The 15136-nt window shown below is 46.8% G+C and overlaps 2 protein-coding genes across 5 annotated transcripts in view; one reads left to right on the plus strand and one right to left on the minus strand.

Annotated features, from left to right (window-relative positions):
• Positions 1–1133: 1133 nt before the first annotated feature.
• On the plus strand, positions 1134–10619 carry CCNI2 (cyclin I family member 2). Of its 4 annotated transcripts, none has more exons than XM_056348210.1 (7): positions 1134–1388; positions 2573–2722; positions 4155–4289; positions 5070–5144; positions 6285–6425; positions 7487–7717; positions 8485–10619. In XM_056348210.1, the coding sequence occupies exons 1-7, from the start codon at positions 1149–1151 to the stop codon at positions 8890–8892; spliced, it is 1380 nt and encodes a 459-aa protein (XP_056204185.1). In that variant the 5' UTR covers positions 1134–1148; the 3' UTR covers positions 8893–10619. The 4 variants fall into 4 exon arrangements, with proteins under 4 accessions (XP_056204185.1, XP_056204186.1, XP_056204188.1 ...); XM_056348211.1 differs by having other exon boundaries at positions 2576–2722; XM_056348213.1 differs by lacking the exon at positions 1134–1388 and adding an exon at positions 1398–1555.
• A 3807-nt stretch (positions 10620–14426) lies between these two features.
• Positions 14427–15136, minus strand: part of SEPTIN8 (septin 8) — a 37913-nt gene continuing 37203 nt past the window's right edge. The window contains exon 10 of the mRNA XM_056348216.1: positions 14427–14958. Within this exon, the coding sequence (XP_056204191.1) occupies positions 14904–14958 (55 nt within the window). The 3' untranslated portion in view covers positions 14427–14903. The remainder of the gene's footprint in view (positions 14959–15136) is intronic.

A 15136-nucleotide genomic window follows, 5' to 3' on the forward strand; every position in this document is an offset into this window, starting at 1 on the left:
AGGTGTTCCTGCCCATGGCAGGGGGTTGGAACTGGATGATCTTTGATGTCCCTTTCAACCCAAACTGTTCTGTCATTCTATGATCCTTCCCAGGAAGGAAAACAGCTCCCAGCAGGTGTCGGGAATGGTGCGGATGCAGCAAAAGGGTATTTTGGACAGGGCTATGACAAAGAGAAGGGCCAGCGCATTTTTCAAGGCAATAACTAGTGCCAGGACAGGGAGTAGGAGTGGATTTGGGGGCTATGCCAAAGGTTTCAATCTTTTTCACCATGGCAGAATTTCATCCTGATCCCGGGAACACACGGCTTTGCCTGACACAGACAATGATCTCTGTGCAGGTGAGACAGACCCACGTGGGCTGAGACAACATTCACCTGGGAAGCACCATGCAGTTTGGACCAGCAGAGTGGTGATCTGGTGATCCAGAAGAGCCATTCCTTGTGAGATCATGTTGCGAGCAGAACAAGGCTGTGCTTTCCCAGGACAAGCACACTCGCACAAGGAGCTCCTGGTCAGAGACCCGCTGATGTCTGTAGGAAGGAGATATGCTGGAAGGACTTTCTCACCCATTGATGCTGGTTGGAAGCAAACATGGGGTGAAACACAGATGCCAACAGAGCAGCCCAGCCCTGGGAGGGGACAAGGGTGCATATGCTCCAAGAAAAACAAAAAAACCCCAAAACCTTCCCAGTGTCCGGAAGGTGACCTGGTGATCCAAAGAAGCGATTCCCTGCCGGATCAAGCTGTGAGCAGGACATGGCCACGCTTTCCCGGGACAGGCATGGTTGCACAAGGAGCTCCTGGTCAGAGACCCGCAGATGTCTGTAAGGAGATATGCGGGAAAGGACTTTCCCACCCACTGATGCTGGCTGGAAGCAAACATGGGGTGAAACACAGATGCCCGTAGAGCAGCCCAGCCCTGGGAGGGGACAGAGTGCATATGCTCCAAGAAAGACAACCAAAACCATCCTTCCCAGTGTCTGGAAGGCGACCTGGTGATCCAGAGGAGCCATTCCCTGCCAGACCAAGCTGCGAGCAGGGCACGGCCGCACTTTCCCAGGACAGGCATGGTCGCAGGAGGATCCTGTGGCCCGAGACCCCTGGTACCCGTACGAAGATGTGCCGGGACGGACTTTCCCACCCGGTGCATGGCTGGGCTTTTCCGTGGCGGCTCCACTACACAGCAGGTTCGGGCTGGGACCTCGCAGGGGGCGAGGGCTCCGTGCCGGGGGTGCCCGCAGGCACCACCCCCGCGCTCCCCGGGCGGGCCCTGCGCAGCCGCGGATGTCAGCGGGCGGCCCGGCCCGCCCCAGCCCCGCTGCTGCCCGGCGGGGCCGCCCCGACCCCCATGCCCGGCCCAGCACCCCCGGCGCGGCCCGGCCGGGCGGGTAAGGACGGCGGCGGGGCTCCCCGCGGCGGGGCGCGGGCGGGGGGCGCCTCCCGGGGCCGGGGCGGGCCGGGGCTCCCGCGGCGCTGGCAGGGCGGGCCGGGCGCTGGCGGTGCGGGGACTGCTCGGTGTCCCGCGGGGGACGGTCGCGTTCAGGTCAGCCAGAGGGTAAGCTTCTAATTAAGCTTCTAATTAATCCCTCTCCCCACCCCCCCACCCCCCACCCCCCCCCCCAGCGGCTGAAGGATGCATCAAATTTGACGGATAAACCTTTTACATTATTCCCTCTGCTGAAGTGGTCCAAGCAGTCAGGTTTGGATGCTCTTGACATCCAGTGGCAGCAAAAGCCCAAATCCTGTGCGGTTCCTGCTTTCAGTGACACATAGACTTCGCAGAGTTTCAGCATTAGAAATGTAGAACAGTTTCCAGAGGATTCATGTCACTTTGGGGTTTTTAATGGAGCTGTAGAGATAATGGTGTGAGCTTCCAGAAAACACCAATGAGGAAGCTCACACTCTTTACAAAAAGCAGAAGTTTTATCTAGTAGCATCTTTTTCTGCTGTTAAAACACCGAAGTGTAAGCACTGAAATAGTTTCAGGCTGAAACGTTCTCACTGCTTGGTTCCTATGGGAAATTATTCAGAAATGTTTGTTTCATGTGGATACACGCTTAGTCTGGAGAGTGTTGTTTCCAAAGTGTTGCTGTTGCCTTGCCTTCAACAGTGACAGAGAAAGATTAAGTTGCTCTAAGGAAGACTGCTAACTAGGAATTAATAAACCTCCTAAGAACAGTAATCTTCGAGCTTTTGTATGCAAACAGACCTTTATTTGCCAGAAACTTGAAATCAGGTGGTAACGGGTTGCAATTTAATAGCCCTGCAAATGGAGAGCTGAATGTGTGAAACAAGATAAATGAAATAACAGGTACTGCTCGACCCAAGGTTACTCAAGCAAGCCTAGGATGAAAAAACCCCAACTGCACTGTTGTTTAGCCATGACATGTTCTCCTTCATCATGAGCTTCCCCTCAGGGAAGAAGGATGGCAGGAGTACTGTCTGCAAACAAAAAAGTTGTATGGCTGCTCCTGACTTCCTTCTCAGCGTTAGAGAGGCATCACAAGAGGAAACTGTACTTAGTACAAGGAGCTGGGATGTTGCTTTATAATTCTTTTCTTGGTTTTGACAGCAGCTCTCATCAGGGAAACTGGCTCAAAAAACTGCTATGAAGTGCCCTGGGCCTCCAGAGAGCTCGAGACTTGCCTTCTTCCTGGAAAATGCCTTAGCCAGAGAGGCTAGGATTTGGAAAGTGCCAGTTTTCCAGAATCTCACCCTGAAGGTATTCTCCCATGTCCTCTTTGGAAGTCCCTAAGGGACTCTGCAGAGATGCAGTGCTGGTCCTGCCACCTAATCCACCTGAATGCAAAAGTCATCCCGCATGGACTAAACTTCAGGAGTGAAGGGGGAGGAGGGTCTGCATTTGTCCCATCTTAGATCTTACGAATGCCCTACGTAAACCAGGTGGTTTGCATTTTGTTTCAATTCTAAGTATTTTTGGGAACTGTGGTGGAGCAGGCAAGAGCAGACAATCAATGGTAAAGCCATAAATACATCACATTAGGGTTAACTGTGCTCAGCACCACCTTTGAGTCCTGTCTATTCAGATGGGAGAAGAGGGAATTCACTGATGCCTAACAGAAATTCAGCACCCCATTCCTGGCTCCTAAAGCAAGTCAGCCTGCTGCCTTAGGAAGCTGCAACACTTAGTGGCCTCTGTGTCCAATGGCAACAGTTATGCTCAGCTGTTTCTGTAAAATGCATGAGATCCGTGGAAGAAGGCACAAAAGTGCCCTGCTAGTCTTGTCTCTTTTTTGCAATAGCATAGAAATGCTATTTTTAACCAAGTATCCGTGGAAGAAGGCACAAAAGTGCCCTGCTAGTCTTGTCTCTTTTTTGCAATAGCATAGAAATGCTATTTTTAACCAAGTATTTTTACTACTAAATAAAGCAAAATAGTGAAACAGCTAATGCAATGAGTAATATTGAATGAATTGGTAGTAAATGTCTGTTCTGCATAACTGCTACACCCTTTCAGTTCTCCAGTGATAATATTCAGATGGGTCATGTGGCACGCCGTGAGCTGTGTGTGGCATTGTAATGGCAGCCAAAGTCCTTCCTCTCACCTGAATTCATCTTCAAATAAGATATAAGAAAGAAAAAAAATAAGTACATTTTGCCTTGTGCCTTGGGGGAGTCATAAACCTGGCTGCTGTGGTCCCAGTGCTAAGCAAATCCAAGTTCTGTTAAAAAAGAAATCTTGAAGAGTAAATCAAAACCTGCTCCTGACTGCCCGTCGAGGCTGGCTGAATGAAACACGTGCTGCATGGGAGGCTTCAGTTTTCTCAGGAGGGGGAAATAACAAGCACACTCAGCAGCTTGTTTGTAAGAGCTCAGTTTGGTGGTTCATACGCACTGTGCAAGTGGAGGACCGGGTGCTTCCCCATTCAGTACTCCAGTACAATCCAGTACCAGGCCCTCGTAAGCACAGCTAGAGCCTGACTGGGTGGACAACACAAACGAGTGCTTTAAACTGCTCCAAAATTTGCCCTTGCTCTGTAGACACAGCCAACAACTTTCTTCATTTCAAGCCTCCAGACATCAGAAATGTTAATTAGAGCACTTGGAATGAGTCGAATCTTCTTTTGGAGATATGTTAACAAAATCGTCAAAGTACTAACTGTATTTTTCTTCTAACCTTTTCTTCCCCTCAGGGAACAGATATTTCTCTGTCATGTTACAAGGAAGCAGTTCTCTGGATTGCAGAAATAAACTCTCAGTTCCAGTTTTACCCTGAAACATTTGCCTTAGCTACCAGCATCTTTAACCGATTACTGGCATCAGTAAAGGTAGAGAATCTCCGTCAGCTTTTTCCTGGCTAGATTACTGACTGGGGATGTAAGGAGTATGTAATCAGTTTATATACAAAGCAGATACTATATTTGGCAGCAGATTTAGGGACCAGTCAGGGTCTTTGCTAGGGAAGGCTTTTAAGCAAGTGTGTGTATATAGATATATGTATGAACGAACTGGAATGTTTGATGAGGTTCCACTGATTTATAATCCTTGGTAGAAGTGTTTGTGTGAATTGTAGTCCAAATGCTGTGGTAAGTACAAAGACCTCATTATCATCTGGTTGTCTCTGCTAAACAGAAAACATCTGCATTATAATTTTTAATGTTTTCATTTTGAAACCATTATTTTTAACCAAACCGTGGGGCCAACTTTTTCTGTCATTGAAGTAACGGCAAAGTTATGAGTTGAACTGAGCCTTGCAGCTCTCAATTCTATTTAGATCAATACCAGCATTTGGCAAAAACAGATTAATTAACATCTCAGCTGAGAAGAGGAATTACATTGTAAATACTGTGGCACTGCCTAGTCTAAAAATTGTGGCCTACACAAATAAAAATTGCACCCAGAAAAGGATTTATTTTGTTTCACTTTGGATTGCCTTGCTTTGTTTGCAGCTTCAAATGAGTCTCTCTGCAGCTAAACTAATACAGAAGCAATTGTAGTTTAAATGAAAGTTTGCAATTTGTGCATCTGTCATAGAATGACAATTATTTACCCCTCACGGACTGTTACCTTCTTTACTCAGTATTTTCTTCTTCTTCTTCTCCCTTCAGGCCCAATTAAAGTATCTTCAGTGCATAGCAATTTCCTGCCTTGTCCTTGCAGCAAAAACCAATGAAGAAGACGAGGTCTGTATGTTTAATATCAAACACACTAAACTCATCTCTTGTGTTCACATTGCTTGTGTTTCCAGGTCTTTCAACAACTTGGCCTTAATGAGGAGGTTAACTTGTTTACATCAGGTAGTCCTTAAGGGGTGACAGTAACATTTTCAGTCTTGTTTCATAGTTGCTTGGAAGAATTGTGACCTTTATGGATGAAGGACTTGTGTTTGCTTATGTAACGGCTGTGTTCTCCTTCCCTTAAGCCTCTTTCTTCAGAATCCATGGCTCACAGTAAAGCTCAGTCTGGGGGGACAGTCAAGATGCATATGCACAGCTCTGTGGCACATCAGAGTGCTGTAATTCCGTTGTTATGGGTCCTGGGAGGGTAATGTAGGCACCACTGAACGGAGGTTCTTCAGAGGAAGCTTAAAATAGGTGAGTTGCCTTGGAGTCAAAACTGGTTTCTGAACCTGGTGAGGAAATGACTCAGGTCTGCGCCTCAAGGTGAGCATGTAAAATCAGCCACTACCCATGCAAGTGCGAGATTACACAGGATAATCTCTCATGGCAGGAGCGCACTGATAAGACTTCCTCAGGCATTTACAGACATTAGCCAAAAGCATTTCAGCTTGCATTTCTCCTCTTTCCTTCACTCTGTTTTGAAAAAGAACAGGAAACCTAGGAGTTGGTGTCAGACACGCACACCTCTTGAACAACTGTTGCTGTAGTGAAGTGATCTTCATAGCCTTTCTTAGGATGTGTCACGCTGAGGCTATTCTTTTCCTCTCAGCTAAAAAGGAGGAGCTGAGTCAATGACCACAGGAAACAAGACAACCACAGGCGGCCCCGTAAGCAGGCGAACAGGAAGCCTTCTCCTAGCTCATTAGAGGAGCAAAACGAGACTAGTAGCAGGGAACACGCATCACCGATGCAGTGTTCAGGAGGCTCACAGCAGCCCAGGAGGCGAATGACATTGTTGGTGCTGTGGCTTGGGTTCATAGCCAGCTGCCCTGTGGTGAGCATGGGCCAGTCATTAGGATGGGAGTTACCTGCTTGGTGCTTTGAGACGTGTATAAACTTGTCAGATCCTTTCACAATACAGAGAAACACACACAGCACTGTGTAAGACGTTGGCTTCTTTATTTTTAATTTTTTTTTTTACAGGTAATACCATCGGTGAAGATGCTCGCAGCGCAGAGTGGTTGTAAACGCTCTCCAGCTGAGATCTTGAGGATGGAAAGAATTATACTAGATAAGCTTCATTGGGATCTTTACACAGCAACACCAATGGATTTCTTAAACATTGTAAGCACTAAGTTTTGCAAATTTTTTTCTTTAAAGAAACAGCTCCTTATCAAGTAAGACTAGAAAACACTGATGCACACACATAGGCACACCCACACATCCTTCCCAAGACGCTTTGCAAACTACCTGTTCTTAGCCATCTGCAAGTCTTTTGAAGAATATTACAGTGATTTTTTTTTTAATTTATTTTAAAAATTTTCTACCACTTAAAACCTTTCATCTTGCTCAAAAAATTTACTCTCATCTTTAAAGGACAACTAAAGTGGACGTTAAAAAGATTCTCATAATGCACAACTATATGCCATTTTTATTTTTTAAATACACACTGCAAAAATATTTCTAACTATTTCCCTTCTATTAATACTGTACATAGAAAGCTGTCAAGAGTTTTGCTACATTTGACACACAGGTTTTTTTCTTAATTTTCCTTTTCATCCCACTAATTATTTACCCTTGTTTCAGGCAATGAGACTACCCCAATCTGGCACTTAGTTCAGATTGCAGTTACTAAACATTTGATAGAAACAAACTTTGTCTTCAAGAAATGATCATGTGCTAGTAAGGCAAAAACCATGTGATACGAATACATCCTGGATCCCTTTTTAAGGTTATGTGCAAATATTAAGCCATTTTAGGCTGCTGATTGTGAAAACTGCCTTTCTTAGGTGCTTGTTTCCTCAGTAAATTCAGAGTGCAGTCATTATTACTGGTTTTACTTTATTCATATCTGCTGGCCTGCAGTGAATCTCCTCAATAGCAATCCGGATAATGTAGAAACTTCAGAAACTGTTAGGAAACACAGACCTTGTACATTCAATATAAGCTTAAAAACCCAGTTCAATGGTTGGCAAGTACAAACACAAAACACCAAGGGAAAAGAAAAGAAAAAAAAAAAAAAAAAAAAGGAGGGGGAAACCCTTTAGGCTTCCTGATATGAGATGAAATTAGTCTGTACTTCTGGTTGATAACATGAAAACATACAAAGTTCACTGACCTCTGTTGTTTGTTTTTTTAAATATATATATATGCGTATATATATATATACTTTATCTTCTCTCCAGTTCCATGCCATGGTGATGTCCAAGTGGCCCCATCTACTACACGGGCTGCCTCAGATGAATCCTTCCCGCCACGTCGCATTCTTGACCAAACAGCTACAGCACTGTATGGCGTGCCACCAGCTAGTGCAGTTTAAGGGCTCCACATTGGCTTTGGTGATCATCACCTTAGAGCTGGAGAGGCTGACTCCTGATTGGTTTCCCGTTATTACTGATCTGCTAAAAAAAGCACAGGTAGGAATCAAAATGGCCTTTGGTCACAAATCTCAAGGCCAGGACACCAATAAATTAATAAAGCACCCATGTACTTATGATCAACTTTGCACTTTAGCAGCCTTCTGAGAAGCATGTGTCCATGTTCTGCCTTTGCTGCAGACCTTGCTAGCGCTAACAAGAGAGGGAATAAAAGGGCAGTGAAGGGCTGGGACTGGGGAGGAGGCCTTCCCTTTGGCAGGGAAGGGAGATTTCCAATTGCTTGGCCAAAGTGCCTCCTAGGCAAGGAGAGGTTCTCCGCAATGGGAATGTTTGAGAGCACCCAAAAACCTGCCCACTGTGTCCCCAGCCTCCCACTGAACACTGCAAAAACTTCTAAGTACATTTACGTTGCTTTTAAAGTATAATCAGTTTGGCTTCTAATGATGCACATTAAAGGCAAGCTCTGTTTGTGTTTTTTTAAAGCTTTTCTCCAGTTTCATACAACACTTGCCTTTTAAGACAGTGTACCTAAAAGGCTAAAGACCCAGGCTGTCAGCTTACCTTGGATCCATTTTGTGGTCTTGAATTTGTCTGAAATTGCCCCCCTTTTGTGCAGTAGTTCAGGAGCCCCTGAGGTTAACTCAGGTTAAGTGTTTGGCATCAGGGCCAACGTGCACATTGCTGATATGCTGCGCTGAGGCATCCAATGCAGCCTGTCCCTGCCCTCCCTCCAGTTACAGGAGCAGTAGCCAGAAGAGAGTACTTTATCATGAACTTACAGAAAATCTCTTCATCTTTCCTTACAGGTTAACAGCATTGAATTCATTCATTGCAAAGAGCTTGCAGATCAAGAGCTAATGCACTTGCAGCCATCCAATGCTGTTTATATTTTCTGTCCCATCAGTCAGGCCATCCAGGGCCATCCCAAGGCAAGGCTACCCTGCCATGACCCTTTTGGACTGAAGAATTCCCATCAAGTGAGGTTGAAGGTCACTGAAAGCCAGCCAGTTTTAGCACCTTTCATGCCTACTACAGCCCAGATTCCTGATGACACCATGCAGACTGATGAGTGCTACGATGGATTCAGACACCTGTGCAGTGAGGATGGGGGAGCAAGTGGTGGGAGGGTGAACGTGGGTGGCTCGTGCCCTCAGCTGAAGGCCGGAGAAGGCAGCTCCCCATGTCCTCCCTTACAGCCACCTGAAAGGGACTAGTGGAGAATTACTGCCTTGGCAGCAGCAACTGCAGAACCAGTGAACAGAATGGCTGACACAACAGAGCTAAAGTGCTGCTGTGTTTCTCAGAGGAAAATGACAAATCTTCCTGTTTTTTATGTCCTTCCCTAAGCAGTGTGCCACCCCTCAGTTTTTAGCATCAAGTAAATATGGAAAGCTGGGGAGAGACTTGGTCACAATCCTAAAACTCGGGGATCAAGTTGGCAGAAGGCTACAGGTGCACCAGAGAGAACTGAATGTCTCAGTGTTGATTTTTAAAATAGCTGCGATGAAGTGTGACAGATCAAGCCTTTCATCCACTCACTCCATTGTTCTCTTGTTAGAGCTAATCTGACATGCCCCATGGGAGAGTGAGCAGGAGCTGCTTTTGAGGAAGGGGGCTCTAGAGCTGCCCTCAGGTGGAACCAAGCTTCTGGTTTAGCAGTGAGAAGACCAAGAATCAAACCTCCAGTTTTTCTTATAGGCCTTACCCTGGAATCCTGGGGTCTGAGGTCTGTGCTCCTTCCTGGTTAAGCCATTAAAGACCCAACCCCAGTTCCTACGAGATGTGGGACATTACTTCTCGTCCACAGTCACTGTTGCCTTGTGCCCTCATCAACCAGCACGTGCTGTTGAGGGCTTTTTAAAATTTATTCTGTTTTACCAGACTGGGCAATACAAATGCCTTTAATAAATCCTGCCCACCCACCCCCCACCTCCCCTTTTTATTAACTGCTAATCTCCATAGCAAAGCAGTTTTACAAACTACAAAGGTCAGTGTAAACCTCTATTGCACTTTTTAAAAAACAGCTTTACACCTTCTTTTAAAGTGTTTTCTTAGGGTTTTGGGGGGTTTTGTTTTAAACAGGGCCAGCATTTCCAGGTGATTGTTACCCTAGTTTGAAGGTATAATCCAGACAGTACTGGATGAATAACACCACCACCCTGCAAGTCCTGTCACGGAACAGGAAAGGGTTTCATATGGACCAGCACAGGCAAGTGTCTCCCATAATGACACAGGATAAATAAATAGGGAACAGGGATGAGACAGGAGCAGAGAGACACACATTCTGCGTAACAGCAGCACTCTTCAGTGCAGAAAGAAAGTTTCTGGCCTTCTTCCCCTTGCTCATCATCTTACCTTGTAGGAGAGGAATTCCTGAACATCAAACTGTGCAGGACTGACGTCCTGAGCAGCAATGTTAACACTTTTGAAAGTATTGCATTTGCCAGAACTGGCACCAAGAACAGAGCGAGCTTTGTACATCTGCAGGGAGAAAGCCATGCTTTTCTTTTTAAACCACAAAGAAAGCAGTGCCTCAGCGTTCCAGAAAGAAACATGTAGTATTAGAGACTTAGCACAGGTGACACGTGAGCAGATGTGACTTGAAGGAACAATGAAACTGAAGGAGGTCTCTGGAGGCAAGTGAAACCTACGGCAACCTGTGATCAGCAGCCTGTGCCAGGGGATGCTGCAGGGGCAGGGCTCGGCACCAGACAAGGTTTATGAGGTGCCCACGCAGCCAGGGGCCAGGCAGCAGCACGTCTGGGATATGTTACTTATCCATCCTGCCGGCGTACCACAGGGAAGGTTTTAATTTTGTGGTAGGGCTCTTCGCTCAGTGCAGCACCTTCCTTTTCTATCACAAGCTGTGACTTGACTGCCTGACTTTTTGAAGGAGGCAAGTTGTCTTTTGTAGTTTTCATTAAATAAAATATAAGCTTGGTCTGTGCGTTCTCGGTGTGCCCCTTGAAGGGTCCAGCCCAAAGCTGGTGCCCACCCAGGTCCCTGCAGGAAGGTGGGGTGCATACCTGGTTCTGCTCTCCCATCCCCTCGCCCTCTCTCAAGTGCTGTCACCAGCTGCGTTACCCATTGAAATGCCAGCAGAACTCTACACACAGTAAATGACACACTGTAACGTCACAGCACAACCACCATACCTCGTGTTTCTTCCCTCAGCTTTGATCCTATGTACAGAGTTTCCTGCCCGTAAACTGGATTAAAACCCGTTGTCAAACCTGCTTTTCAAAACCTCTGCAGATCTGTATGACCAGCATTCACGACTGTACATTAATAGGGGGCTAATTCTAAAAGATGAAGTCTACGCTGAAAGGCCCAGCAGGGTCCTCCTTTCCCAGTCAGGGTGCAAGATGCCATACTGGGATGGGAACAGTAAACCCAGAGCCTGCCCGCTCTCCCAGGACATGCTGCTGCTGCTTCCCTCTGGCAGCACAGGTCCCTTCTGCACACCTATTCCACTGCTGGAGTTACAGTAAGGGAACGATTGCTTGTGGCCTGGCCTCAGCGGGTTAAAGGCGCCGCTTACCTCTGTGTTCTTGCTAAGAACGGAGCTTCCTGCCCTACAGAAGGAGCTGCAAGCTACAGGAAGAAGCCGCTGTTGCAACAGGACCATTCTTGTAACAGGAGAGCATTTTTGATTGCGAGAGCTGTGCAAATTTCCTTCTTACTGCAGAATGGAGGTTGAGGCTGTTAATCTCTCCCCTCGCTGCCTGGACAAGTAATGACTAACAAGATGAAGACCCCACACATCCTGCTGACAGCACTAAGGGAACAATCATTTTGCCCAGCTGGGTTTCAGAGTTGATGACTGTCTTGTTTCTGTGTCTGCCTGTTTGAACTCTGCACAGCATCCATACTGCAGTCACAAGTTTATTCTACCTGCTGCTAAACTCACTGCTGTGGATCCTGTAACCATTTTGCTACACACCAGTTACTGGGAAGGACGTGCCAGATTCAGCCAGCACAGACCTGATGTGTTCGGGGCTAGTTGTTGTTTTGGGCAATATTTAGTCCCTGTAGAACTTCAGAGAACATTGTCACAGGTGCCTCAGCTTGACCTGGTAAGGAAGGTTCCTTCCTCCTGCCCTCTGGGCACAAGCACAGCTCCCGATCCCGGCCTCTGGCCCTCGGCAGAGAAGCGAGGGTGGGTTTGTGTCCGCAACAGCAGGATCCCTTCCCCTGCAGGAGTCTTGGCTGGAGCAAGGCACACCTCTGAAACCCAGACTCCTTCGGCTGTTGCCTCACTTCAGGACAGATTTCTAGATGCCTGAGGCTAACACCACCTTGTAAACGAAGCTACAATTACATCTGAAACCCCCTATGGTAAGTATCCACAGAATTTTTTATCTTTCAAGAAGTTTCCTGGCAGACACTGCTGCTGCACATGGATGCTCAGATTCTGAATCAGTGCAAAACCATAAACCAATCATCAAATCGCCTCCAGAAACAGCAAAGCAATTCAGAGCCACCCCTAGCTGCCGCCACATCTCCCATTCATAAACCACCACCAAAAGGAAACATGTCACAGCTAAAGCAAGTCACCCAGGGACCGCTACACGTAGGGATGAAGCTGCCCTGCTGCAGATCAGCATTCACCGGTGTTTCAGATAATAAACCTGCCTCAGCATCGCTACTTATGGTGGGCATGTGATGACCTAGAAGAAGAGTTCATTTACACAGTGCACAAAGAAACTTCAGAGAATTAATCAAGATACAAGAAAACAGCAGAGGAAAGAATAATACAATAGTTGTTTTACCATATTACAGGTTTCTGACAAAATCTGCTGATACAGCAAAGAAACACACAGAAGCAATCAACAGCAACCAGCACCGGGATCACGGAAAGACCTTCAGGAGTGCGTAGCAGGATACCTTGAGGCATCACCGATACCAAGTGCCTTCAGACACATATAAAGCCTCTATATCTCATTTGTGGGGTTGCCTCTATGCAGGTTTTGGGGTTTTTGCTAATTGGCTTTAGTATTTTAAATTCAATTTGAACAGTACTTACAGTTCAATTCTTTAAGAATGCAGAAAAGTGCACTTAGATCAAGTGATGCATTAACTCCTGGCAGGTCTCAGCAGCGTCCTCTCGTTCTTCCTCAGCAAGGCGTGCAACTTGAATCCCACTGGTGACCAAACTATCGTCGTGGCAAACAGAACTGAACCAAATCTTCTGAGCAACTTTGAGAGGAAAAGACCCCTTTATTCCCAATGCACCTATCCAGATGGGACTCTAAACTTCACAACAGCTCCAAACTGGATTAAAGCTTTGCCAGAGAAATTGGATCAGTTTACCTCAAAAGAAAATGCAGGTGAGTTTAAAACAGTCATCAAAGCAGCAGCAAAGGGCGTTTCATTGCTCAGCTCAGCCTGATGGTCACACACTGCTTCAGCTTTCCTCCTGCTTGGTGTGGGATGCGACAGACATGAAGACAGACAGAGCCATCCCGAGCAGACTTCCAGCCTTGAATGCACAGCTCCCGAGCCCCAGCCTGGCCAGACGCTGGCTGCTTCCCGCCTGGTCCCACTTCCACTGAAGCACGTGGCACCTTGTCCCTGCGGCACCGGGCACAGGAGGGGACGAACAGGCTTGTCCCGGGGTTTAGTTCCTGCTGCCCACAAGCGGCAGGAGTCTCCAGAACTTCCTCGTGTGCCCTGTTTGGTTATTTTCAGGCCACATACCTGTTACATGCTGAAATTTATTTCCAAGGTCTAATTTATACCAAGGGCATCCAGAGGTGTCAGTGACTGTCAGGTACAGCCCACCCTGGGGTCAGGAGCGCAGTGCCTGCGGCACGCAGCACCGCTTGCACTGTCCGCTCATCTCCACACCAGCCTGCTCAATGGGAGCCTCGCCAGGCTTCCGTCACCCCCTGCTGCTCACAGCCGGATCGTGTCCCACTCTGGTCACACCGCCCAGCACAAGGAAGCGTACAGACTGCAAGCTGCCTCCAAACCTCCTACCGAGGACTGGGTTTTTGGCTGGTCCGACACCCCCAGCGCCACAGCTCCAGGGCAAGCAGCAGCCTGGAGACAGGGCAGCTGTCCCCAGGCGTATGGGGGTGCGCAAGGGACATCACCCTTTGAACACAGATATGCAGGGTAACGGGGTTAACAGAGGGGAAGTGGAATAAACAGTAAGGGTTGTGAATTTGGGCACAGCACTTAGCTGTTCCAGTGACTACAGGGTACAAAACATGTTTTTAAAAGATGTTTGTTAAACAAGTCAGTTTCGTTTTTATTAAACCCAACTTTGGTACAAGCAGGTCATTCCTGAGATTCATTTACAAGGTTGTTTTAAAATGAAGATAAACTGGGGCCTCTCCTCGTTCCTGTGTGACATTAGACTGGGGCACAGACATCATTTTTTTTTATTATTTTTTTTTTTTTTTACTTTTTTTTAAAAAAAACCCAAGTATTTACCGAAGGGGAAGTCAGTCTGTTACAAACACAGAACTCACAACCAGGAACACCAAGTCTCCAGCTTTAAACCATTAACATATAACATTTAGTTGTCCTTTAAAATGTTCTCTCCTCACCCACACCCCCAGTAGGATGGGGCAGGGGTACTGGTCCGGAGGCAACGGGTGGGGAGGTGGGCAGGGAGCTCCGGGGAAGGGGTTAAGCTCTGAGGCACACGTGGGCAGCCCCAGGAAAACTAAACAAATGAAGGTTGGGGGATTTGGGTTATAAAACCTGTAAGTCTACAGAAAAAAAAAAAAAAAAAAAAAAAGCTACACGGAAGAGCTATTGCTGAGAGATGTGAGAATCCAGCTGAAAGGTTAGGGACATGAGGAGGCTCGACAGTTACACCCCAAGCCCAGACCCAGGCGAGGACCCACAGAAACCCCAGTACAGCGGCAGCTCAAGCAGCAAGCTGAAAGCTCCTCTCACACTAACCCAGCTCTGTCCCTGTCTCTGCAGTTCAGTCAGCGTTAAATGCTTTCTACCGGCTCTCGCCTGGAGATTTGCATTTTGGTTTTAGTGCAAGCCATGCAGCAGCCTTAATTAGTGGTTTATCTTTTGGCAAGTATCTTTCAACTTTATCAAGAAACCTGATCAAGCAAACTTTTCCCGATCAAAAGAGATGGTGTATCTTATCTTAGTCCTTGCTATGTAATCTCTTCTGTGCAATATATTGCAAGCTTAAAGGTGAAAGCACCAATTAATTTCTTCTGCATGAGATGTTTTTGCCTTAATAAATCTTCTAATTAACATATCTTCCTGATGTTATGGAGCACGCACTGGGAAGACTAAAAAAGCTACAGAAAAAACAAAAGAGAATCAGTATTTAAGTTTCAGTTATTTACATTAAGTAAAGACAGCATGAAAGGTCAAAGTACAAATTAACATTTGCCGCCTGGCAGCGCGCAGGGCTGGGCACAGACATCTCCCTTCAAACCATCGCAACTGGGAGCAGCTCTCCGGCCACCACGGTCT

Source organism: Falco biarmicus, chromosome 8, assembly GCF_023638135.1.
Source record: "Falco biarmicus isolate bFalBia1 chromosome 8, bFalBia1.pri, whole genome shotgun sequence".
In the NCBI taxonomy this organism is placed as follows: domain Eukaryota; kingdom Metazoa; phylum Chordata; class Aves; order Falconiformes; family Falconidae; genus Falco; species Falco biarmicus.